Source organism: Natator depressus, chromosome 7 (genome assembly GCF_965152275.1).
Source record: "Natator depressus isolate rNatDep1 chromosome 7, rNatDep2.hap1, whole genome shotgun sequence".
Lineage (NCBI taxonomy): Eukaryota > Metazoa > Chordata > Testudines > Cheloniidae > Natator > Natator depressus.
The window spans coordinates 120,278,049-120,303,163 of NC_134240.1; the positions used below are offsets into that span (position 1 = coordinate 120,278,049).

The 25,115-nt window shown below is 48.5% G+C and overlaps 1 protein-coding gene across 1 annotated transcript; it reads left to right on the forward strand.

Annotated features, from left to right (window-relative positions):
- The first annotated feature begins 423 nt into the window (after positions 1-423).
- Positions 424-23,925, forward strand: ACTR1A (actin related protein 1A). The gene is made up of 11 exons (XM_074959463.1): positions 424-486; positions 6,326-6,390; positions 7,114-7,189; positions 8,791-8,916; positions 9,886-10,010; positions 11,936-12,152; positions 14,744-14,836; positions 15,796-15,970; positions 17,684-17,745; positions 18,152-18,192; positions 18,999-23,925. The coding sequence occupies exons 1-11, from the start codon at positions 439-441 to the stop codon at positions 19,099-19,101; spliced, it is 1,131 nt and encodes a 376-aa protein (XP_074815564.1). The 5' UTR covers positions 424-438; the 3' UTR covers positions 19,102-23,925.
- Positions 23,926-25,115: the final 1,190 nt, after the last annotated feature.

The following is a 25,115-nucleotide window of genomic DNA, read 5'->3' on the forward strand; positions in this document are numbered from 1 at the left end:
CACACTGGCACTTTTGTCAGCAAAACTTTTGTCATCAGGGTGTGAAGAAAACACACCCCGACTGGCAAAAGTTTCATCGCCAAAAGCACCGGTGTGGACAGCACTGTGTCGGCAGGAGAAGCTCTTAGTTTTGCCTACATAAGGGGTAGTGTAGACGAGGCCTAAGTCTCTCTGGTCACTTATCCTGGTGAACATAAAGCCATGTCTACACTACAGCCTGTATCTGGCAAAACAGACCCCGCCCCCCACGTCAGAACCCGCCCACAGACTACAATTCCTAAGAAGCCCCGGGGCTCCCCTCCCATACAGACTACAGTTCCCAGCATGCAGCGCTCATAAAGCGCACAGCGCCCAAGCTGCCCTGCGCTCCCTCTCCGCGCATGCGCCCCGCAGCCCGGGCTGTCGCTCCCTGGCTGGCGGCTGCGGCGAGTCCCCGCCATGGAGTCCTACGATGTGATCGCGAACCAGCCCGTGGTGATAGATAACGTGAGTCCGGGCCCGGACCCCTCAGGCCGGCACCAGGGAAGGGGGGGCGGGAAAGACACGGCCAGCACGATCCCTTTGTCACCGGGGCCCCGCCCTGCCGCTCCCCTTCCCCGGGCGAGTCCCCTCAGCCCCGCCCCGTCCTGATTTCGGGCCCTCCCAGACGCAGCGACGGGTCAACCGAACTCAGTACACGCCCTCCTTCCCGGTTTTTCATTGGCTCCCGCGCCTGTCAATCACCGAGGATGGATCATCCGAACCTGCTGGTTCGACCGGTCTCACCTCCGCGGTGGTGCCTGGGCAGGGGACTGTTTTGATGGCCTAATTGGCTCTCTCGGCTGTCACTCTCATGGGATGCTCTGTCCCTTTGCTAAACCTGACGAGCCCCGCCCCTGAGGAATGTACCTGCAGTGATTGGCTACCGTGGCTGTCTGTCATAGGTATAGGCTGGGATCCCATCGGGTTCCATGGTCCATTGCCCTGCCAGGACATCTGTGGCTAGTCTGGGCAGGTTTGGGGTGAGGGCTCTGCCCTGACCAGGCACCCAGCATGCACAGCAGGAGGTGGAGCCTCTCAGACACAGCCCCCAGCATGCACTGCTCCATCTTGAGATCAGAGGGTATGCCCTCTTCCTGGGGATAACAGCTCCCAGAGTGCACTGCTCCATCTCCAGACCAGCGAGAAGTGTGGCTCCTGGGGATGACCTGACTGTTCCCATAATACGCTGCACTGCCTTGAATTTAACAGTCGGGGCATGGCCTGCAGAGATGACGGGTTCTAGCACATGGCCCTTCTCATTGATTCAAGCCAGAACTTTAATTTCTGTGGGAGACACCTCGGTATTCTAGATGAGGTCGGCTACATGCCTTAGTGAAGTACTTCAGAGCCCCATGCAGACAGCAATTTCGTTAGCTCTGATCCGTGGGGCCTCCCAACAACAAGGACTATTCAGTAAAGGTTGAGAGAAGGAGGGGGATGGTTTGGAGGCAACCTGATTTGTTACAATGGGTCATACACTCGGTCTCCTCCCTTCAGCCCCTTGATGCCAATATTCCAAACAAATTTTACTGTTCACTTGTCAAATGAGGGGATCCTGCCTGGGCTTTCATTGTTCTCCATCACCTTTAACAAAAGGATTCAGGAATAATAAATGGGCTTGCTTGCCTTGCAGCTCTGAACACACTCCCTGTTTTCTTGTACCTTGCAACTTTAGCCCTTTTAGGATCACACTTGGACATCCTAGCATATCTGCCCTTATATTGGGTGATTCCTGATTCCCTCTTATTGCATTTTCACTGTCCATCCCAATTGCCACCTGGAAATCCACCCATGTCTTGAACTCTTTCATACCAATGTGCCTTTCCCAGTAACTAATTCCAAATATATTTCAGTGTTGTGACTTGTATGTGTCCGAATGGAAGGCATGACTCTTGTTTCACTCTTAGGGAGACATCTCAAATTTCCTGTGGCTCCTGCCATAGTTTGTATTGCTGGCTTTTACACCCACAGTTGATGCTTCTCTTTAGGATCGAGGAGAAATGCTGTCTAGAAGTTAGACCAAGGGTTTGACTTGGTAGGCCTGGCTTCTTTTCCTTGTAGAGAGATTTTCCTGAACTGGAATACCATATCTTAACCTTTCAGACTTTGAAACCTGATCCAGACAGTTTGGTTCCCTTCTCCCTATTCTCCCACTAACTCTGTGTGACCTTGGGCAGGCTGCTTAACCTCTCGGTGCTTTAGTTTTTTCATCAGTAAAATGGGAATAGTGGTGCTTACCCACCTTGGCAAAAGGCTTGTGATCTCCTAGGATGAAAAGCATGGGAGAAATGCAAAGGAAATGTTATTAGAACTTAGCGTTAATAATCTGCAGACACTGCTTGGGGTCGAGCAAGGTATAAAGAGGCATATTAGCATATCTGGTTTCACTTTGTCCCTGACTAGTTAAATTGAGATTTTTCCCGGTATATGTGAGAGAAATAATTGAGCAATTTATGTTGTGAGATCAGCATTTTTCACTGGCAAGGCTCCCATATCAGGATCTTACAGTGACATTGCAATTTTGGAGCTGTCCATGAGTGATAGAGGAAAGTGCTAGGAGAGAGAAAGTGGAAACAGTGCAGACAATATACTACTGTTCTGCACTTCTTTGTAGTGCCTTTCATCAGAGAGTCTCAAAGGGCTTTACAAAGCTGGGTATTATCCCTGTTTTAGGCATGTAAAATGAGGCAGTGAGACTCGAGAACAGATCCAGAGAGTCCCGATTCCAGTCCTGCTGTTACCACTAGTAATAGCTACTCTTACCTATTACTGTTGTTTATGGCCAGCTGAAGACTCATGTTTACAGCACCGGGCTTCTGTTGTACAAAGCTGGAGGTTGGGGTTGCTGCACAATACTGACTTAACACCCCCTCCTTTTCCCATAAGTAATTTGTAAATTACTTGGATCCCCATTCTGCGATGAATGCCATGTGGGCAGATTGCTGCACCCCCATGGAGCTTCACCAAAATCAGTGGATGGGTGGCCTTGGTGAACATAAATGAAACCAGTCGAGGTGAAGGGCCAGATTCAGCACTGGCCTCGGCAAGGGCAACTCCACTGACCTCTGTGTAGTCGTCCCTACTTGCATGAGGCCTGACCTGAGAGAGGAGAATCAAGTGTGTCTTTGTAATCTGAATGTTGTTGTTTTCCGCAGCTGGTACCGCACTACTGGATATTGTTTCTTTGACTGAATTTCTTTTTTATGCTCTTGATGTTAGCAGAAGAATATCTACCAAAATGGAAGTGAAAGTGGTGGAATATGTTATTTCCATAGAGAGTGAGAACAGAGCAGATTTCATCTGTCGGTGAATTCCATGTTTATTCGGATTGTAAACCCATTCAGGGTTAGTGAATCAGTTTTGTAGTCCACTACAAAGCTGGTGAAAGCGGTGTGCTTGTGCTCCCGAAGTTTAGGTATTGTAAACAAAATATATTTTCACTGACTTTAAAACAATCTTTAGGTTTTTTTTCCCCACATGTAAAATGCAAAACCAATCAGGATAACTGATAAAGGAAGCTTGATAGATCTTTTTAAATCTGTTTTAATAAATTTTAATATGCTTTTGGTGTGCAGTGTTGTTGTAGCCAGGGGGGAGGTCATATGTTTTTGCTGTACTTAAAATTGCTTCCACCACATTCCTTGAAATGAACTTCATTCCAGGGCAACATAACTCCCCAAAATATTTATTTTAAAACCATGATTCTTGACCTGGCAATGTCCCTTTAACCACTTAAATTCTTTTCTGTGTGGATCTGTTGGGACAGTGAGCAAAGATTAAATCGATCCACCTACCTAGTGCACACAAGTGTACCTTTGTTTAGAAAGATGAAAGCGTTTTACAGGGAAACTAAATAGACTGGAAAGCATTGTCAACTCTCATAAAAGAAAGATGGCTAACAATTGCGATTGGATTAGTGCCTGGTACTACTGCATTTGGGCCAAGTCCTGCAGGCTCGTGTGTTCCACTGAAGTCCAAATTATGTTTTTGAGGGACAAATAATCTCAACTGATTTTGAACTTTAATAAGTAAGTTAAAAATGCATCCCTTGCTGGGAACCTCTCAGTGTTACATAGGAGCATCATTGTTCTCCTGCAGCTGCTTCCCTGGAGCCAGGCATGCTGGCAGTGTATTGAATTATTATCTAGACTCAAATATTAAATAAGAACTGTCTTTGGAGGAGGTTGCCTTACTGTATTTATTTATTCTGCTCTTTGCTACGGTGAATATCAAAGAATAAAATTGTGTATTGCCAAGCATATATTAAAGCTATTGCCTAGGAAACTCAAGACTGTGTTTTGTAGGCTAGAATAATGGCTTTGCTCTAAAACGGGTGGTCAGAAAAGAGTCCACGTCAAGCTGACCCCATCTCTTATTTCACAGATCATTTCCGTCTGTAAATAGGTTAGTGCAGCCATCCGAGAAAGTTATGGGCCACCAAGCAGGAGTCTACTCTGGGTCACACAGAACGTCTTAACTGTGCTCTGATGGCAGGATGGGGATGACTCACAGTGCTCCAGCATGGGTCGGGGGGTAGGGCACTGGCCTGGGAGGCAAGACCTGAGTATTAATCCTAGTCTGCCACTGATTGGCTGAGTGTATTGGGGTGAATCAGTTTGTCGGCCTTCCTGTCTGTAACGTGACGACAGAGATACTAACCCGCCTTTTGGGGGTGCTGTGAGATCTGTGGGTGAAGAGCACCATTGGTTGTCTGGGATCCTGTGTGGCAGGTAGAACAATCCTCTTGACCTGTAAACCAAGAAACCATGCTGTGGAGTCACTGAAGGTGAATAGAGAACCCCATTATTAGAATCGATTGGCTTCAGCATGCATCACATGCCTCACTCCACTCTCATCTTTTAATTGCATGCCTTTCCACGAAGGCGCTCGTTTTCAGTGTCCGGAGTGAGTAAACCTTGATTATCTCCAGATAGAGCATGTGAGAGTCTGTTGTTTATACTAAAAACCAGGGAGTTTCCCTGAGATCACTCTTTGTTTCAAGATGGCGCTCCTATAGAAAGGGGAAGAGGAAGCGGAGGAGGGGAGAGGATCTGCAGTGATTGTGGTAGGCAGCCACATTCCCAGGATGTATCCTGAAAATATCCATGAGGATTTGCTGTTTGGTCTGAGAGATTTCTGCAGCTCCAGGAGGTCAGCTGCCCAGCCCAATTGTTACCAAAGATTCAAAGTGCTCAATTTTTAACTACTCTACATGCTGCTCCTGTGGGGTTTTGCTGCTTTGAATAGTGCCTTCCTGCCTCTCTCTCTCTCTCTCCCAAAAAAAATCTCCCGTCCTTGTTGTATCCAGCCTCTTCTCACTGGCTTCCTCTTGAATCCGATCCAAGCTCCTTATTGCATCCAAAGCCCTGTGCAATTTAGCTCCCACATTGCTCTCTGCTCTTGTTTCCTTTTGCTCCCTACTTGTCCCCGTAGCTCTGCCGAGGCTGCGCACCTATTATTGTCGGCCCCAGTTATGGCCCAGGACCCCACTGTGCTAAATGCTGTATAGCCACAGAACTAAAAGTCTGTCCCTGCCCCAAAGGGCACACCCCCTTAGCGTCTTCTCCCAGCCTCAACTCCAGTCTGTTTTCCATGTGGTTCTCCCCTTAATACTCCTCCCTGGCTCAGTCAGCCACGCCTCCATCCTTTCCTCCAGATCCCATCTTCAGGCACGGGTCTTCTGAAAGGCCTGTGAACCCTCCTCCTGCCCTTCTAAGACACGAAACTGGCATGGTTTTGCTAAACTCTGCCATTGAATTATTTGCTTTGTGTTGCCCTCTCCGCCACCTGTATATTGGTCAGATTAGACTGGCAGCCTGTTGGAGTGGAGGCCTCTTTTTCTGTGTCTGTTGAGCCCATAGCACGCTTCTGATGCTAAACAGGTGACAATGTTCGGGTCTAAAATAATCTGCTCTATGAAGCAGACTCCACGTTGTGGGACTGCTGTGTGCACCCGTGTGACGGGCGAGAAGAGCTGATACTTTTTGCGGATGTTCCTCAGCCTTCACACTCCAGGCCTGCACAGCAAGGTGTTGTCAGTGGAGGGTGGAAAATACTCCCACCTGAGCACACTGCAAAGCACATCTTCTTGAGGAAGAGCTTGTCTGGTTTTCGATCGTCCGTGCGGGGCCTTTCTTCGTGCGGGGCCTTTCTTCATGCGGGGTCGAAGTGGGGGCTGTTCGTGCTCCATTTAACATGCTACTTGTTTTTAAATTGTTGTGAGCACAAGTGCCATGTGACTGACATGCAGAATTATTCAATATTATTTATTTGTTTTTCACACACTTCTCTGTTCCTCCCACAGGGCTCGGGTGTGATCAAAGCAGGTTTTGCAGGTGACCAGATACCGAAGTACTGTTTTCCAAACTAGTAAGTACCCTAGTAACTCTGATGGGGTTTTTTTAGTTGCTCTGAATATCCCAGACCATTTGCAATCTACATAGAAGGGAGGAATGGTCTTGTGGTTTAAGCAGGTGTTGGGAATCTGAAGAAGTAGGTTTTATCTCTGGCTCTGTCACTGGGATAATACTCACCTTCCAGAGGTGTCCTGGAGCGGAGTTCAGTAATGTTAAATGCTCTGAGATCGCCTGAAGTTGCTAAAAAACGTGCAAAGGATAATTATGTATCGCTTTAGTCAAGTCCCGTGGGCTTCCAGTAACTGGTTGTAGAACTATAGAGAGACCAAAGGTGGAATTAATTTAACCCCAGTACAATGGTCACCCTGCTCTTAGACAATTGAGGTACTCTGGAAAACTGAGAAAACAAAAGCAGGATGGGTAAAAAAATACCTTTATATATTTATTCTGAGTCCAGTTCTATCCTCTTTACTCCTGTAAAATGGCCGTGGATGTCAATGGGAGCTTTAGCTGAGAAAGGACTCCAGGATCCGGATGCCTGGGCACCACTGACAGCTGTTAGCTCACCAGACTCACTCTTTCCCAGGGGTGTACGTGTGCTCACCCAGGTGAAGGAGTCCCTCGCACCATTGCTAGCAATAGCTTCTCAGGGAATAGAGAAGCACTGGCTAGTTAATGCTCAGGTATGTATACTGTCTTGCATGAGACTCACTAATACTTGTAACCTCCATTGTAGTGTGGGCAGACCAAAGCACGTTCGTGTCATGGCTGGTGCTTTAGAAGGGGACATTTTCATTGGGCCAAAAGCAGAGGTAAGAGTGCCTGTTTATCAGGGATCCCCGTGTGTCTGGGTGTCGGCTCCGTGGGGATGTCATAGTTCCCAGCTGAGAAGAGTTGCAGTACTAGTGGAGGGCAGTGTTACCACTGAAAGTGGAAGAGCTGCGAAGGGGAGTAGCCTAGACTTTCCAGTCCAGGATGCTGCCTGCAGCAAGCTGATGTTCGTGCCCTTCCCCTGGGTGGTAGTGTTAGTTGTTTCAGCTAAACACGTTTTATATTAGCTCAGAAACTGCGGACTCTTTCTCTGCTGTCCCTGTTCTCTGCGCCTGTGGAAGGGTAGTGTTTCTTTTAGACAACATCCCTGTCAAAAGGGACATAAAACTAATGTCCTGATCAGATATGACTGTTATGGAGTCCATAGCCCTTTCCTAGAGTGGGATTTCCACCCCCCAGTGTCCTGGCTTGATTCCAATTGGACAATTACATCCTCCCTCCCTAATCTCCCCTGCAGTTTTGAATTGGATACAACATACATTGACTGCTGTGTGGTGGTGCTGTGGGGTGTTAAACAACTGCCGTCCTTCTCCCCAGAGGTGGCTGCATTTTAGTGGGGCAAGATGGGATTCTGTAACAGGTTCCTATCTCTTTGTCAGTGGGTATAGTTGTGCCTCAGTTTCCGCTCCAGATCTATGTTTCAGCCTCCCCCTCTGAGCTGCAGTCTCTCTCTTGTCGTAGGCCGGTTGATTTTTTTTATAAGTTCTTTGACCCTCTGGCCACAGCAAGAGAGTCTTCCTTGGGCTAAACGCTTCCAACTTCACCCCCTGTTGATGCAGGGCTGATCAGTGCCAATAGCCGTCCTTTCCTACAGCAACTGCCCCTGTTGATGCACAGGGTGGAGGTGAATTTCATTCTACCCTGCCTGGACACCCCTGTTGCAGGCCCCAGAAACAGGACGCTAGCCCATAGTCTCCTCCATCACTCACTTCACTCTTCTCTGGGTCCTCCTATTTCTGGCCTTTCTCTAGCCAGCTCACAGTTCCTTCTTGCGCTGCATCCCCATCTCTCATGGTTGAGAACCTTAAATACCAGATCTTGCTTTGCTTCTGGTTTCCATAACCTGAGCAAGAAGATTGCCATATATGGTCCTGTCTTGCCCAGCACGTGGTCCCATGAATCCCTCCAGACTACAGCCCCCTTAACAATCGTATCTGTGGCTGAACTTGGCCTATAGACTCTCCTAAAAGGTCAGTGCACACCCCCATTAGAGCTTCCCATCATGCATAAACTAGAGAAGCCAACGTACCAGTTATGGATATTTGTATATCAGTTTATGAAGACTGTAGGGATGGAAGGTGCTGTATAAATACAGGATCTGAATGTGCTGTCAGTATAAAAAGACCTTATTTATAACCTGGGAATACTGTGCAAAAGGAGTTTGTCGTTAATTGACAGTCCTGGCCTTTTAAAATTCCTCCTATCCTTTTTAATTAAATACAAACATTCAGTGTTTTTCCTTGGAACTTACAGCAAGCAGATGCATCTGTAAGAGGAGCAGTGTCACTAGAAATGGGCAGTGAGGAATATGTTTGGAAATCTCGCTGAAAGGCATGTTATGTTGTCTTTTCTATGTGGCTAGGAGCACAGAGGTCTGCTCTCGATCAGATATCCCATGGAACATGGCATAGTGAAGGACTGGAATGACATGGAGCGCATCTGGCAGTATGTGTATTCGAAAGACCAGCTTCAGACTTTCTCAGAAGAGGTGAGATTCCACGCAGACCCAGGGCTTTGTTGCTAAGTGTGTCAGCTATGAGGTAGATCTGGCATCTTTCCTTTGCTTTTCCCTGCAGAAGCTCTAAATGTACCTGTTCATTAATCAAAATTATTGCTTCACATTAGACCTCAGCCAAGAAGTATGCAAGCAGAATGACCTTGTGGCTAATCTGATACTGTAGCTTTACTGATGATCCAGCACTCAGGCCCCGCACTCACATTCTCCCCAATGCAGTATTCCATTATTTCTGAGCTAGGCCGGGTGCTCCTAATCGTTCCTGTTCTGCTTTATCCGCTCACCAAATGTTTACTAATGGGATTGTTTGAAAAGAAGGAGGAGTAAACCCTGTGCACTCAACCTGGAGAGAGAGAGAAATAAAATAGGGCAGCCTCTGCGAGATGTCCTGCGAAATGGCTCTGGAAGTGGCTTAGAAGCGTTTCTGCAGCATGGTGATGAACTGAAGCCTGCAGCCCCTAGTCAGTGCCTGTGTTTTAAAGGCAGCCCTGCTGGAAACTTAATGATGTGACTTCTGAGTGGACAGATGGGAAAAGATCCATTCGGTCACAGCAGGATAGTCCCCTATAGTCTGTTCCCCAGGGCTCTGTCTAACTTAGCTTGAAATGGCCCAAGTCCTGAGGATTCCCCAGCCCTTCCAGTGGGAGATTATTCCACAGCCTCTCAGATCTCACTGGTTGGCAGTGTTCCCTCATTCCTTAACTTCATCCCACGTTGCTATTTATATCCCTGCGGTGCCTAAAGTGTACGAATAAACAGAGTTATTCTGGAACACGTTTCCAATCACGCCCCCCACCCCCAAACCATATGGACACTCGCAGCCTGCGGGGGGGACAGAGCCCCACTCCTACCTCTAGCTGGGATAGAGCGTTCCCAGCTGCAGTGGTTCAGAGCCCCAGAATGAACCCCTCTGCTGAGTTCTGTTTGTCTCTATTAAACCAGCATCCTGTGCTCCTGACGGAGGCTCCCCTGAACCCACGTAAGAACCGAGAGCGAGCTGCAGAGGTTTTCTTTGAGACCTTCAACGTGCCAGCACTTTTTATCTCCATGCAAGCGGTGCTCAGCCTGTAAGTTTCTTCCCGTTTCTCTGCACAGCCTGAGCAGAAGGGCAGAAATAAGACTCAAGTGAGGTTGTCCTGAAAGCCAGCCGTTCCTTTGGAGGATGACTATTTAAATGGGGACTGCTTTGCCCTTCCCAAAACCACAGGGGCGTTTGGGTCAAGCTCTGATGTTTGCAGCTTTGTCCCACGTGTAATTCTGATGTTCACCTCCTGGAAGGAAGTAGAAATACACCAGCTAGTAGGCTTTTTTCTTAAAAAAATCTCTCCAGTCATTGCTAGTGTAACAAGGTCCACCACACTCAAATCCCTGTAAAAGCCACAGTCTGCAACTTTGCACCCTAGATCAGTAGTGGGGCTTGGACCTGGGCATCGTAAAGCAGGAGCCAGTACTGCCTGAGCTAGAAGACCCAGCTCTGTTAACCAAGGCTGCAGCAGGCTCAACCTCGGTTTGGTCCAGCCATGGCTAGCGGGGGCAGAACGCCACGCTGAGCAGGTGTCAGAGTAGCCACCATGTTAGTCTGTATCCGCAAGAAGAACAGGAGGACTTGTGGCACCGTAGAGACTAACCAATTTATTAGAGCAGAAGCTTTCGTGGGCTACAGCTCACTTCATCCGATGCACAGAATGGAACATATAGTAGGAAGATATATATATACATACAGAGAAGGTGGAAGTTGCCATACAAACTGTAAGAGGCTGTTTAGTTAAGATGGGCTATTATCAGCAGGAGAGAAAAACTTTTGTAGTGCTAATCAAGATGGCCCATTTAGACAGTTGACAAGAAGGTGTGAGGATACTTAACATGGGGAAATAGATTGAATATGTGTAATGACCCAGCCACTCCCAGTAGGGGTCAGTTCAGCTCCAATTATGGGAGTGCTGGTATAAACAAGGGCAAGGATTTCGTTGGCATTTGTAATTTTACCACCATGTCCTCTAGGTCTGCCTGCAGTAGTGGTTCGTGGTCTTTAAAATGCTGGTGGCTGCTGGTGCCTTGACTAAATTAGTGCCCCGTGGTTGTTACCATTGGGGGAGGTAAACGGTTGGTGGCAATGGTGGAGGAAAGGCTAGTGTATCCAAAGCAGTACCTCTCGCCCGCTGGCCTGGCATTGCAGCCATGTTGTGCCCGCTGTGGAAAGCTCCGGGCTCGTGCTGCGTACCAGCTGTACTCTCTAGGCAACGTGAGGCACCCGAGCTGGCTGACATAACGATTCCTGCCCCTTTGGTGGTGTTAGACTATGGCATTTTGGGAGATGGCGTGAGCAGGGAACTGTGCGTGACTGGCTGGCTAAAAGAAGGATGTGCAGCGTTCATCTGCAAGGACTTCTGTCCTGGTCTTTACCAAGCCATATTAAACCAATGGAGGCTTTATAAAATGGCTGTATTTTGTGCACTGTCCAGTTTCAAATGGATCAGCTAGTGACCCTGGGATTAATCCTATTTCTTTTCAAATCCTTCCCTTTTTTATTAGTAACCCACTAGATTGTTAAATGCATTTTTTAACTCTAATATAGTACTCTTCATTCCGGTCATTTACTTTCTGCATTTCGCTTACAAAATTGGACTGATGAATTTTACTTTTCTCACTTTACCAACGTTTACATATATTGATTATAACTACTTATTTCGATCCATAGTGCATTTTGTAAAATGTTATTTAAAAACAATCACCCCAAATCCTGCATCAAGGCCAAAATTAAACAGAGTTCCTCAGAACTAAAAAAACTTTACTTAAAAAAAAAAAAAAAAAGTAGAAATGCCCATTTCAGAAGTAAGCTGAAGTATTCTGCAGTTACTTGATTCTCTCTCATTGCTTTATGATTTGTCTGTAGTGTAAACATGGCATCTGTTGGGCCAGGTACAAGTTCAAGTGACACTTACGAAATTTGCTGCCTGTCACTCAAATACGATCTTTCCCTCCTTTGTTGCAGTTACGCTACAGGGAGAACCACAGGGGTGGTGCTGGACTCCGGGGATGGCGTTACCCATGCGGTTCCTATTTACGAAGGGTTTGCCATGCCTCACTCCATTATGCGGATCGATATCGCTGGCCGCGATGTATCCCGCTTCCTTCGCCTCTATCTCCGGAAAGAAGGCTACGACTTCCACACGTCATCAGAGTTCGAGATTGTCAAAACCATCAAAGAGGTGCCCTGCTGTCTGTGATTGGTCTAGGGGTGATTTCTGCAGTGATGAGCCAAGGAGTCTATGAAATGGGGTGCAGATCCTTAATGGCCAGCTCCTTGATGGCAGTCTTGGCAGCGGGGCCCCTAAAAACTGAATAGGCCATTGAGCCAGAACTCCCCTCTGGTTCCGACAGAGGCTCTCTTCATGTCGGGGCGGAGACACGGAGGCCGGTCAGCTTGGGGGACGCTCGCATTGCCAGTGTCTGTATTGTACCGGTTGTGCAGATAAATGCAGAACTCCAGTCCCAGGGCTGGCAGGGTGGCACCTTCCATTAGCACTAAAGTCAGCTTCTGAGGACAAAGGACGCATTAAATCCGTGCCGGATCTGAGTGAGAAGTATGAAATCTTCCATAGTCCACTATTCACAACGATAACATTTAAAATGCAGTGCCCAGATTAGAGACACTCTTCTTAGGAGCCCCGACCTAAACAGTATTTTGTGATCATTTGCGGCAAAGTCTCTCACAAATATGCACACTCCCGGAAGTGAACAAACCAGAGCCATCTTGGCTCCTGTTGTGTTAGAAACACGGAGGAAGGCAGCTCATCTCTGCCAAAGAAGAGGACAAAACTGAGGTGGGGGGGGGAGAGGAAGATGAATATTTTAACTACAAGAGTGACTGATTCTTAGGAGTAGCTTTGCTTCTCTCTTTGGATCTCACCCAGCAGTTTCGTACACACACAGGGCTCCCACTGATTGATTGCAATGCGGGCTTTGCCTCTCTAGGTGCTGAGCTACTGGAGTGACTAGGATAGAAATGCTCATAAATGCGTACAGGCATTCAGACTGCAGGATCAGTCCGGTAGTGATTAGAGCCCTTGAATTTCTGACTCTCGTTGCTGAGTAGTGACATCTGGTGGATAGCTGCCACACTGCCTAATCCCTTCGCATAATTGTGCTGTCCAGTTGGTTTAAGACTGATGATGCGTGTGCCTGGTCACAGTCTCTGATCTCCTGCCAGCAAGAGAGTGAGAGAAGATAGAAAATGTGCTCGTGGCTTGGGAGTCAAATTCAAATGCTTCGATTGCTAAGTGAGCGGCACCCACGCGTGGTCACTGCTGCAGCCGAGTGACTTCAGCCGAACGCACAAAGCTGGAGGTGTGAGGCTTGGAGGTGGTTGTTGTTTCTGTTTTGTGAGTGCTGATTACAAGAGAGGAAGGGCTGGCGTTTCCGTGGCTAGAGAGAAATATAGAAGATTCTCTTCAAAAGTGACTAGGAAACATCCTGTAGCTTCCATGCCTTGCAAGATGCCGGGCTTGATAGGATGGGGAAAAGTGAGAAACATGCATGCTTCCAAATCGGTGGTATATTGCACCTTGGAAACACTCGTGCAAATGGCCAGAGTCCTTGGTGCGCTTTGCCTCTTAGAAAAAAAAACAACGAAACCGCCTGTATTGTCATCTCTGCTCTAGCTCTCGGGCTCACCATCTCCCAGGAAAGCGTTGACTTTCTGAACCTTACCCTTCTGAAAGCTGAGCTCCGGAACAAAAATGGAGATGAGCCCAGACTTGTATGCTGAACCTCCTCACTAGCGAAGCTGGGGGAGTGGAGAGTTAGCACATACAAGAGCTTTAAATTTGCTTTCCCTCCCCACACTGCCCCCCCCAGTATTTCCTGGTTCACCGAAGAGATGCCAGAATTCATCGTTCTGCAACAAATACCAAGGGTTGCAGTGAGATTTCTTCTCTTGGTTTTCACCAGGGCAGCAGGCAGTGCTGCAAGCTCATGATTGTATCACAAACTTTACTGTTTGATTTCCTTAAAGACCCAGGTTGTGGAGACAAGGAATAAATACGAGCTCTCTACTTACCCTTTTTTTTTTTTTAAATGAAAGTTTGCAGCCCTCCTGGTTGTGGAGAAAACCTGAGTGTGACCTAAAGGCTTAAAACCAGGAGGAAAAATAAAAAAGAAACCCTAATTTATTATTTGTCATGTGATATTTAAACGAATAATGATTTTTTTTTTTGGTGCCTGACATGATTTTTGAAGGACTGGGGTTGGCAGTACTGAGGTGCTGAGGATTTCAGAGAGAATCATTTTTAAAAGGATTTTTAACTTGCTTCAGCCTGGTCAGCAAGGACAGTAGCAGTGGATTTCTGGGCTTAGCCCTTTTGTTTTTTATTCTTTGCATTTTGACTTTCACGCTGTTTCCTTCCTAACTAGCTTGTGGAGTTGCCTGGCAAGCATTTCCATCTCTCTGATACGTGTGTCCCAAAAAGGGACCAAGTCAAAATAGCAAAGCTTCTTGCAGAACAAAAAGGTCACAAAATTTCTATTTGAAAATATCTTAATGTTTTTGTTTCCCCATGAAGCCCTATAGGGGCTAAGCTGCCAGGAGTCTTCGGTGCACCATGGGAGATGTAGTGCAGCTAGAGAGTGGGGACCAGAATGAGGTACCTCAGTGGCTCAGGGTAGACTAACAAACATTTCAGTTCAGATTGATCTGAAATATTTGTTTGTCCCAACAGAAGGTTCTGCTAAAAATTGCTCTCTTCCCAGAGGAAAATATTTGGTTAGGAGCCCTGCTCATCTGCCTGCGTTCCCTTTGCAGCGTGCCTGTTACCTGTCAATAAACCCACAGAAGGACGAGACGTTAGAAACCGAGAAAGCCCAGTACTACCTGCCAGATGGAAGCACTATTGAGGTGCGTAAGGACAAATATTAAGTTATTCTTCATAAGAAGCTCAGTGTTAGTAGAACGTCCTGGCCCTCTCATTGCAGGGGCCTGGGAGGTCTTGATAGAAATCTCTTGCTAAAATGTAGCTGCAGTGGGGACAGGATTTCTCTTGTAAATGGTTAGAATCGTTCCTTATCGATTTCTTTCTAAAGATCTACAGTGATTGAACCAATTCATAAATGGTTTCTGATAAATATAGCTTCCCCCTGAGGATCGCTGCACACCCGTAACTCATTGAAATCCCAGTGATCCAGAAACACGCGCTGTTCCTGGCTAATGGCACACGGCTTGCTGTTAAATCAGTGACACGGAGACCTCAAGTGCAGGGGTCTGCACTAGCAGGTTCTGATGCAGGATCAGGGACAGGGTGAATGGGTCTCTGCATACTGCCAATCCTGCAGCAACCTGTAGATGGGGTTTATCTTCTCTAGCAGCACAGAAAGAAAACCTAAAGGTGAAACCTTCCGGATGAGGACAGGAGGGAGTATGGGTTTTCTTTCCCCTAGTGCACCAGACTTGGAATTAGGAGGTCTGGGTTCTGCTCCAAGCTCTGCTGCTCATTTACTGTGGGGCAAGGAGTAAGTTGCTTCCTCAGTTTCCCCTCTTCCCCCCCCCCCCCATAAAGTGGGGGTAATAATTTACTTAGTACTTCAGTGGCATGTTGGAGCTTGCTTCATGTTCATGAAATGTTTGGATCTATGAAGCTACATGGGTTATTGTGTGTGAAAGGGAGCAGCCCATCAGCCTTGTGTTCGTCCTCAGGATGTTAATGATGTCACACAAGCATCTGGTAGGTCAGAGAGACTCTTTGTAACTCGCTGATGTTTCGGTCATTGAAGGGTTAAGCGGCTCTGCAATACGGGCATAGGCCACACTCCTGCTTGGCGCGCCCTGGAAGCTAACCTGGTCCCTTGTGTCGTTTGCAGATCGGCCCTGCCCGTTTCCGAGCCCCCGAGTTACTGTTCCGGCCTGACCTGATTGGAGAAGAGTGCGAGGGGCTGCACGAGGTGTTGGTGTTCGCTGTTCAGAAATCTGACATGGACCTGAGGCGAACGCTCTTCTCCAACATTGTGCTGTCCGGGGGCTCCACGCTCTTCAAAGGTCTCTTTGCCTTCCGACGGGGCACGACGCCCTGAGCCAGGGCTCCTGACCCAGCTGAATTGCCCCGGACGCCACTGGGGGTGGGGGGTGAGGTCATGGAATCCTAGGAAAGCCCCGTTAGCTCCTCCAGCTGCTCTCAAAGGGCCAGGGCAGGAGTGAGGCTTTGTCCAGCTTAGCAATTGAGACGCCAACACTCCCCTGGGAAGACGATGCCACAGCCTGAGACTTTATTCCTTTCTCCAAAACTTCTGCCGACATCCAGTCTCCTCCCGTTACTCCTCGTCATCCCCCTAGATAATCCCTCCCCTGCTTGGAATTGCCTCTCAAGCTTCTGTAGACTGAAGGGGAGACTTTTGGCATCCGGCTCCCACACCTGTCGTTGATGCTCTCCCCTTGCTATCCTGTCCTTCCCCTTCTGCCATCATCATTTTGCCTAAGAAAGCACTGAACAGCCAAGCTCTTTCTGCTCTTCCATTGCACCATTTTAGGGCAGTTTCTTTATTAAATCCCTAGAAAGCTGGTGCACGTCCTGAAGTTCCCTTAGGTCTCTGCTTTGGTGGCAGGGCTGTTGAAATCCCCCCAGGCATGAACTGAGCGTGTGCAATGATTGTAGCCACATCCACAACTGGATGTCCCTGCCCACCTTAGAATGGGGGCGATAAGAGAAGGATGTAGAGGGAGAGATTGTTCTTAAAGCCAAGGTGTGTGTGACACTCTGAGATGATATTAATGGAACAACTAGCTCCTAGTTGTAATAGAGTTCGTGGGATTTCTGACACTCCAGCAGGAGTCAAGGTACAAACACCACTCATATAGATGAGTCTCTCCTGGGCCCTCCCGATCTGTGCTTTCCAGGGGTCACCCACAACCACTTCCTCAGTGCAAGCCTCCCTGAAAGTCCCTCAGAAGCGGAGTCTGTGTTATAAAGGCCACAGACTTCTTCCACTTCCCAGCATGCTTTGCAATGAAATGAGTGACAGCCAGGCTCGCCTTTCTCCCACCCTCTGCTCTGAGAGAATCAGACACGCTCATGGGGCTTACTCCTTCCACTTTGTGGCAGGGCTGCTCTGCACCATGGCATGAGTCCACCCCTCTGGTAAGAGGATGAAACTCTCTAGGACCTGCTTCCTGGTCCTCCACCCCCATCTGGTAGCACTGGAGGGACAGGAATTGAGGGGGGAAGGGTGCGCCTACGCAACCTTCTCTGAGCTTTGTGGTTGGGAGACTCAACCAGATAGAAACAGGAGGTCAAGCCTACCTAGCTCTTCTGAGACTTCTCCTTTCTCCCTAGGGACAGCTTGTCTTCTCACTTGCCCAGATAAAGCCATTCCACCAATCCCAGCCAGGAACGGTGACCTTTGGAGGGAGTAGGTTGGCTAGGAGGGTGAATCCAGTTATTACTAGCACTAATCTTGGTTAGTGCGTAGGGACCAACCAAGGTCAGGGCCCAGTGTACTAGATGCTGTAAAAATACAGAGTGGGACCGCTCTAAATTATACAAAGCCCCTACATCCGTCGTATCAGGATCTTCTTTCCGGTTATGCTCTGTGGGCTCCCCAAGCCTGCCAAGGACTCTGGGAAGGGACTTTATAGGCTTGGGCTCAAGGGCCGTTCCCCGCAGTATTTTGTGCAGAGCGTTGCTGCATCTGCAATAACTGGTTGGGGGCCATGATCAGAGGCCCAGACTAAAGGCAAGTTTCCTTTTCTGTGCAGGCTTTGGAGACAGGCTCTTGAGCGAAGTGAAGAAACTAGCACCCAAGGACGTCAAAATAAGGGTAGGGGCGCTCTCCTCTCGAGGCTTCCTGGCCTGCCTTTCCCCTGCCATGCACCGGCGAGGTTCAGCAGCCTTGAGTCCCTTGGAGACACCAGGCTGAGGTGTCCGCTGTCCTGCCCTTCAAACCAACTCCAGCTTTTCCGGAACAGCCCAGGCACCCTGGTGGTGGCTGCTCTTACAACTGGAACCCATTTGGGCTGTGGAGAGGGGTGTCCTGCTGGCATGCAGCCCACCTCCAGCATCTCTGGCCATGGTCATCCACTGGCAGTGCAGCTTGATGGCAAAAGCAGTCCAATGCATGTGTCTGATGGGTGGGAGTGACTGTGGGGTGGGGGGTGGGGGGTAACTGGGGAGCAGTTTGTATCCTGGGGACAATGTTAATCTGAGTTCCCTGCCTCTCCTTTCAGATATCTGCTCCTCAGGAGAGATTATATTCCACGTGGATCGGGTACGTACTGCAGAGCGACACCATAAAGCACTTTGGCCTGCGAGCCTGGCTTTAACTGTGTAGCTCACACTTGGGCCCTGCCCGCACTACAGTTAGAGCCACGGTAGCCCCGACCATATTGGGTCATGTTTGTTGTGAGCAGGGTTGTGGTCTTGTCCCTCGTCCTGGGCATGGTCCGTTCATCATAAAGCTGTGCTGGACTCAGCACAGTCATAGGTGCAGCCTCTGCCAAGGAAACACTGCTAACCATGTTATCCTGTTGTGGTCTCCCCAATCCTCCCAGTCTTAACTCATCCTGCACCATCCCAGTCAGTGGGAGTAGGCCCTTGGATGGTAGAGCCTGGGGCTGGATTCCCCTCTCATTGATACCAGTTACTTCAGTGGAGTTACTGCTGATTTAGACCAGTAAGTGAGAGGGGAATCAGGACCATAGGCTCCTATCTGACCGTGCCCATTTAAGGTGCTGTTGAAATAAGAAAACCCACTTTGCTGGCAACGCCTGTGTTTTGCGACTTGCTGGCTGTTGGTGCAGTTTCAGCTCCCCCATGGACAAAGCATGGATGATGGTGGCTGAAAGCTCAGCATAACCAGTGTGGGCCTGAAGCGAACAGGGATTCGGTTTGTAAGCTCTTTGGGGCAGGAACTCTCTCTCTGTGTCTGCACAGCGGTTAGCACCCTGGGGTTTTGGCCCCTGCCAGCAGCCTGGAGGTGCTGCCACAGTCCAGATAACACACGAGGGAACAAGACCCACACTAGGAGCCATTGGCTTGTCCTGCTGTGCTAACCCACTCGCTTGTTCCCCCCAGGGGCTCTATTCTGGCCTCGTTGGACACTTTTAAGAAAATGTGGGTTTCAAAGAAGGAATACGAAGAAGATGGAGCCCGTGCCATCCACCGAAAAACCTTCTAGCCTGGGACCCATCCGAAACTCGCTTTTCTGAGTCCGAGTGTCTGTGAGGAGCTCTGTGTGTGTGTGTGTGTGCGCGCGCGTGTGCAAACATGGCCCTGGAATGTCACGGAGCAAAGAGGAGGAGAAGGATTAGATCACTACTTTTTTTTTTTTTTTTTTTTTAAACTGTAGGAGGAAAAATAACCAGGCCCCATTTCTCCGGTATGACCCATTCCCCTTTGACCTTCACTCCTCTTGTGGCCACCTCTCACGCTTAGAAATGGAACAGCTGGACAGAAGGGATCTGACCACTGCAAGTCACCTAGTCAGGTTGTAGTCACGTAGCCTAAGACTCCAAACCCTGGCGTGTCCTTACCCTACGGCACTCCACAGCACTGGCTGCTTAGCTCTTCGTGGGTGCTCAGCAGCGAGTGTCTCTCACGGGCCAGTTCTTTTTTATTTTTTTTTATTTTTATTTTATTTTTTTTTATACAGAAGAAACACATTGGGAGCAGTTACAACCCCTCCCCTTTTTTTTGGTTTTGTTTTTGGTGTGTCTGCATGTGTGTGTGTGTAAACTCTTAGCCTGCTCCATGGGTATGGACCACAACTGCACAGCTGGAGCAACTGCTGATAGGACTTAGTTTGTATTGCATGGTGTAAGTCACAACCACCCCTCCTCCGCTCTGATTGTACTAGACGGTTATGATCTTAGTCTCTTGTTCACTGACGTTCCTTCTCCTTGTGAAGCAGGTGCCCAGGATGGGTACAAAGGCACTAGTGTGTTTGTTTTGAGAGGTTTACAGGGCCGTGTCCTCTCTCTGTAAGAGAGGAAGCTGCATTTTCCCCCTTTCTCCCACAGCAGGGTCAAGGAACCATCCATTTTCAGCCAGACAAAACCTCTTCCATTTGATCCGTCCTTGGGCAAAAAAGCACATTGTAACTTTTGAATTATTTTATTTATTGAAATGTTTAATATCTACGTTACTAACAGAGCTGCTGTTTCCAGGGGCAGCAGCTGTCCCTCTGGGTGAGTCTGCTGCTCTCCTTCCAAGACCCTTCAACTGAATTTTCCATTGTTTAATGCTAACACTGTTTACAGCACACATGCCTAGCTTAGTAGCCAGCTAGTCAACCCCACAATGCTTCTTGGTTACTGCTAGAGAGTCAGCGTTCTCTAGGAACGCACCATGTGAGAGGACAATGAACCGGGTGGTACGTTGGCATCATCATCAGGTGCCTGAGCACTGGCTCTTCATGCCCCGTAGCGTTACGCGCGGCTAACCCTTCCGGCATGACACCGCTACAGCGTATGGAAGGCCCCGTACCTGCTCTGGGTGGGTGTGTTCTGTTCTGAGGGAGCAGCTGGTGCTTTTTACTTCTCAGTGTTTTGTTTTTTAAATGAGGTTGCTGCTGAGAACCAAATATTTTGCCTGGTTTAGCCACTTAAGTATTAGAGGAGAACTCAAGGGAGTTGTGGAGTCAGGGTAGTAGCCTTATCTCTACATAGAGCCAAGTCTGGGTCTTTGAAAAGAACAAGCTTGGGGTAGGAGGAGGGGAAGGTATTTTAAGTTGGAAAGAAGCATCCTGGAGAAACCCAGAGCTTTTCCTACCTCCTCACGGATTTGCACCTCTAGGGGCATGGAGGGGGAGAGGAGCCATCCAAAACCTTTTTTTTTTTTAAACCACCTGTTTTTATTTTAGATACTACATGGATAGTTAGATTCAATCCCTGGATTTAGAATATGCAGTTAGCTTTATTTCTACTGTAGAAAAAGCCAGCTGCCTCCATCAGACATGCAATGATGCAAATGCAGACTTCGTGCTTACCATTAAAGGGAAAAAAGTGTTAACGCCTGCTTCTTTAGAAGACCATCTGGATAGTGCGTTTTGTTTTTTAAGTAACATGCCTGTGGTAAATCCCTGCTTTGTGTCTTGAAACGGAAGCTGTAAACACCAGTAATTCCCACACGTGCTGTTGCATCCTTTGCTTCACAAGCTACCCTTCGCCTCTTAACACCATGCTGCAGGGGTGGTACTGACAGGCTCCAGGACAACTTCTGGCTGGTAGGGCCTGTGCAGAACAGAATCTGGTCGCCCCAGCTCTGCAATGGAGCGACACCGTATGGTGGGAGGGATAGAATTTTCTTCTTAGCCTGCCGAGGAATAAATTCCAGGAGGAGGCTGCTCCCGGCTCAATCCCGGTGCCTCTCCCACTGCTTTTATCATAGAATCATAGAATATCAGGGTTGGAAGGGACCCCAGAAGGTCATCTAGTCCAACCCCCTGCTCGAAGCAGGACCAATTCCCAGTTTTGTCAGGGCAGTGTCTGTTTATGCTAGCAAGAACGTGAGTGGGAGTTAGTCTCACCTTCCACCCCCACTAAGAAGAGCGAGGCTGGCAGTACCATGCTGTTGAAAGCTGCTGCAATCTCACCCAGTTGTATTTGTGTATTCAAGTGTCTTAAAATCCAGTTAGGGCAAAACATGAGCAGATTTGACACCCCTTTAGGAACAAAGAAGATAGAGAGGGAGGGGTGCAAGATAGGACCTTTCTGTGGCAGTAGCTCCTGCTACACCAATTTCATTTGTTATACTGCACCAAAAACAGTGCAGTCTCCATCCAGAGTGGGGCTAGTGCCATTCATATAGAGGGGCAGATGCCACCTTTTTAAAATGCACAGAGGCCCAGTATGCCTGAGCCAGACCTTAATGCTGCTGGGGTGTTGAATAAGGTAAGATCAGGGCCCTCCTATCTCAACACTGGTGTAAATTGATAAAGCCTTACTAGGCAGCCTGACACTGCCTCATTAATACCATTGAGCATTTTGGAGGGAGACTTTGGTGACATTAAGGGCTAGTCTACCCGGGCAAGGCTAAAGCGTTGCTGTGGCAGCATTTTAACGTGCCTTGCGTAGTCGCCGCAGAGCACTGGGAGAGGCCCTAAGACCCCCCTCCACGAGAGGTGTTGCTCGCAGCACTGGGGCACGGTCTACCCTGGTTCTTTCCAGCAACGCAACTTGCTGCGCCCGGGGGGTGCTTTTTCCCCAGCAGAAAGTTGCAGCGCTGTTAATGGCCAGTGTAGACAAGCCCTATAGGCTGGCAGCAGTCAGAGAATTTTCTATGGAAAGTCTCCCTCGAGGTCAGCTGCTTTAGGAGTAGCAGGGGGACAGTGGGCAGTAGCCTATAGGACGTTGTCAGCAGCAGCCATGTAGGCTGCAGCTACAATGTAGTTTGTTATAAAAGCACCGAAGCCTAAAGCAGACAGCACAAGAGAGAGAGCTCTGCAAGGAGGGCCCATTCTCCTAGGCCAGCTGATAAAGTCCATCCCCTGCACCAAGGTAAAAGTGACCTAGGATAGAATTGCAGTGCCTGCTACCGCCAAGTCTCTTTTCACAGCCTTGTAAGTCAGTTGCTTATTGATTCCCTTTCTGTATCTCATCTGTGCACTCCACACTGTAGCCTGCCTGCACCAGGTAGATAAGTTTGTTCTTAATTCACCTCTGAGCTGTAACAGTCTCCTTCCCTTGCAAGTCTGGCTCACTAGCCTGCTGTGAGGCCATCGGCCGTTCAAGGTCTCTGCACTCCCTAAATCTGATTTAACATCCTGATTTAGAGAGTTGCTTTGGAATAGGCCAAGGAGGTGGAGGAAGGTCCCCCTCAGCTGTAAGCACCTAGTGCCACCCATGGAGCCCCCCCTTGCCAATCTGCTGCCTCCCTAGAGAGCTAAACTTGAATTTAAAATCTTTGCTATATCATCAGACATGAGCCTAAGAAATTACTCTCTTTTCCAGACACACAAGGAAGAAATAGGCTTATATAATTCCCACAGGTCTTAGCTGCTCATGTTTTGATCACCGCTTCTAGAAAATGCTACACATTTATGACAGCTTCAGTAGTTGGCAGTGCAGAGAAAAGGGAAATGAGAGGATTAGACACCAGGCTTGAATTTGCCTGCAGGCAAATTCTATGTGGCCCCCATCCATTTGTTTGCATGACTTGCAGCACATTCGCTTTCTAAAGTGGGAGCAGGTTCAGCCATGCAGGCTGCACCCTGGCCTAGAACTAACCTACTCAAGCTGCAAAGCACCAGAAGGGACCTCTGGCCTCAGCCAAAGCTGCCAGATGTGGTTGTAGAAAGCAATGAGATGCAACAGTCCGCTTCGGGATAGGGTAGTTTGGGAACATACTTCCATGCAGTGCCAGGTCTTCTGCAGTGCCAGCTTCCCACCTGGACAAGGCAGAGAAGCCAGCTGTTGCATCGTCTGCAGTGCACTACTCAAGCAGTAGCGTGTATTATAAAGGCTTAGCCATTGCAGCTGGTGTTGCAAAGGCTCCCCCATTTTCCCTCCCCTCCCCACTACTGAACTCATTTCCCCTGCAAATAACTAGTGGGAAACTGGGCTGATGTTTAGCTTCCTACTTATCCCATTCCTTCTAAGAACAAAGTAATGGTGGTTTGAAGTAAAAGGCCATTGCTGAGGAATAGCTGCTAACACAAAGAGCCTGTTCCGTTGGAAAATAAGCTGTACTCGTATTCACATTGTTGGACAGCATCAGATAGTGGGTGATGCATGGAAGGGAATGACACTGTGTTAAGAACAGCATAGGACAGCTCACAAGTTTGCTGCCTCTTCTCTTGCCTGACCCCATATTCCTTATCCGGACTTGGAGCTAGCAGGAGCAGCAGCTCTGGGCAGGGTTCTGTTCGTAAGCCCCACTCACCAGCCAAAGGCGCTGTCTGCAATCTAGCGTTCGTTCTATCAGCCCGACGCTGTTCCTCGCTCACCTCTCCCAACCGTGGTGCCTGCTGGTACCCAACATACCTAAATAAAGCTGTTCATATACGAAAACCTGCATCTCTCTGTCTGCAGAGGGGGGCTGGATGGGCTCTTACAGCCATTGCTCTGGAGACAATTTCTTCCCCTGAAACACTGGTGGTCATTTCAGAAGTTACTGTTGTGGGCTGTACACTTACACTCCACAGCATTCGAAGTGGGTAGGACAAAGGGACCAAACAGACAAGTTGAGGGGGAGGAGGGTGACTGAGACATTTTTAAAAAAAGAAATCTCCCTCGCCCCAGGCAGCTGGGTAATTTAGAAGTGGGGCATGTGGGAGGAATTCAACTCTGGAGAAGGTAACAGCCTGGTGGAACAGTTCACAGCAGGCTACTCCACATGTAAGAATAGGCTGAAAGGACGGGGGCAGACTCCGGTCAGAGCCAACAAATGGGTCCGCAGTTGGAAGTTTAAGACTTCATTTCACAGCATGATAGTTAGCAAGGATTATCGAACAACCTAAGGGACCCCTGCTGAAAGGAAAGATGTGAGCTATGGTTTGAAAGTAATAAAGGTGAAGTCCCCGTAATCACAGCTGGAAGCCAGGCCAGAACAAGTACAAGACAGTGTTTTTACAAGGGACCTATAAACTGGACTTAGTTTCCACCTGGCGCCTGCTCCTATTCTGTGGAGCAGAAGACTGCTGAAGACGAGCCCCCATGAGGCTGAAGGCCAATGGTTCTAGAACAGAACACACAGGAGCCAGACCAGAAATTACTTCAGAGGATCCCAGCACAGCTTCCCCAGCCCTTGCTTTGCATTTTCATTTCCTGTTTTGTCTGAAGCATCAATGGTGAGGTAGTAGCAGGTGGAGCATGCACTGAAAGTGCCAGCCCTGAACTGTATTTAACTCAGTCAGCTTCCTGCCTTGGAGCTGCATGTGAATCATGATCCTGGGCTGCTCCTCAGTCACCTGTGGCTAGTTTTATCTCCGCTTACTCATGCACTGATTTAATTAGAAATGGTCACTGCTCAGCTACAGCTGTTCCATAGGGGGCTGGCCCCCTTCCTATCCTGTCACAGGGTGGCTTTGAGAGGAAGGGAAAGCACTTCCTTTCTGTGTAGAGCATGGAGACAGCAGGGTGCCAAATAGAGGAAAACTATAGCCAAGGGAGATGTACCCTCAGCTGGCTAAACAGCTGGGCTTAGGGGTTATCCTTTGCCACAGGGGGCCCACTGGTGTTCACACCAGTTTTG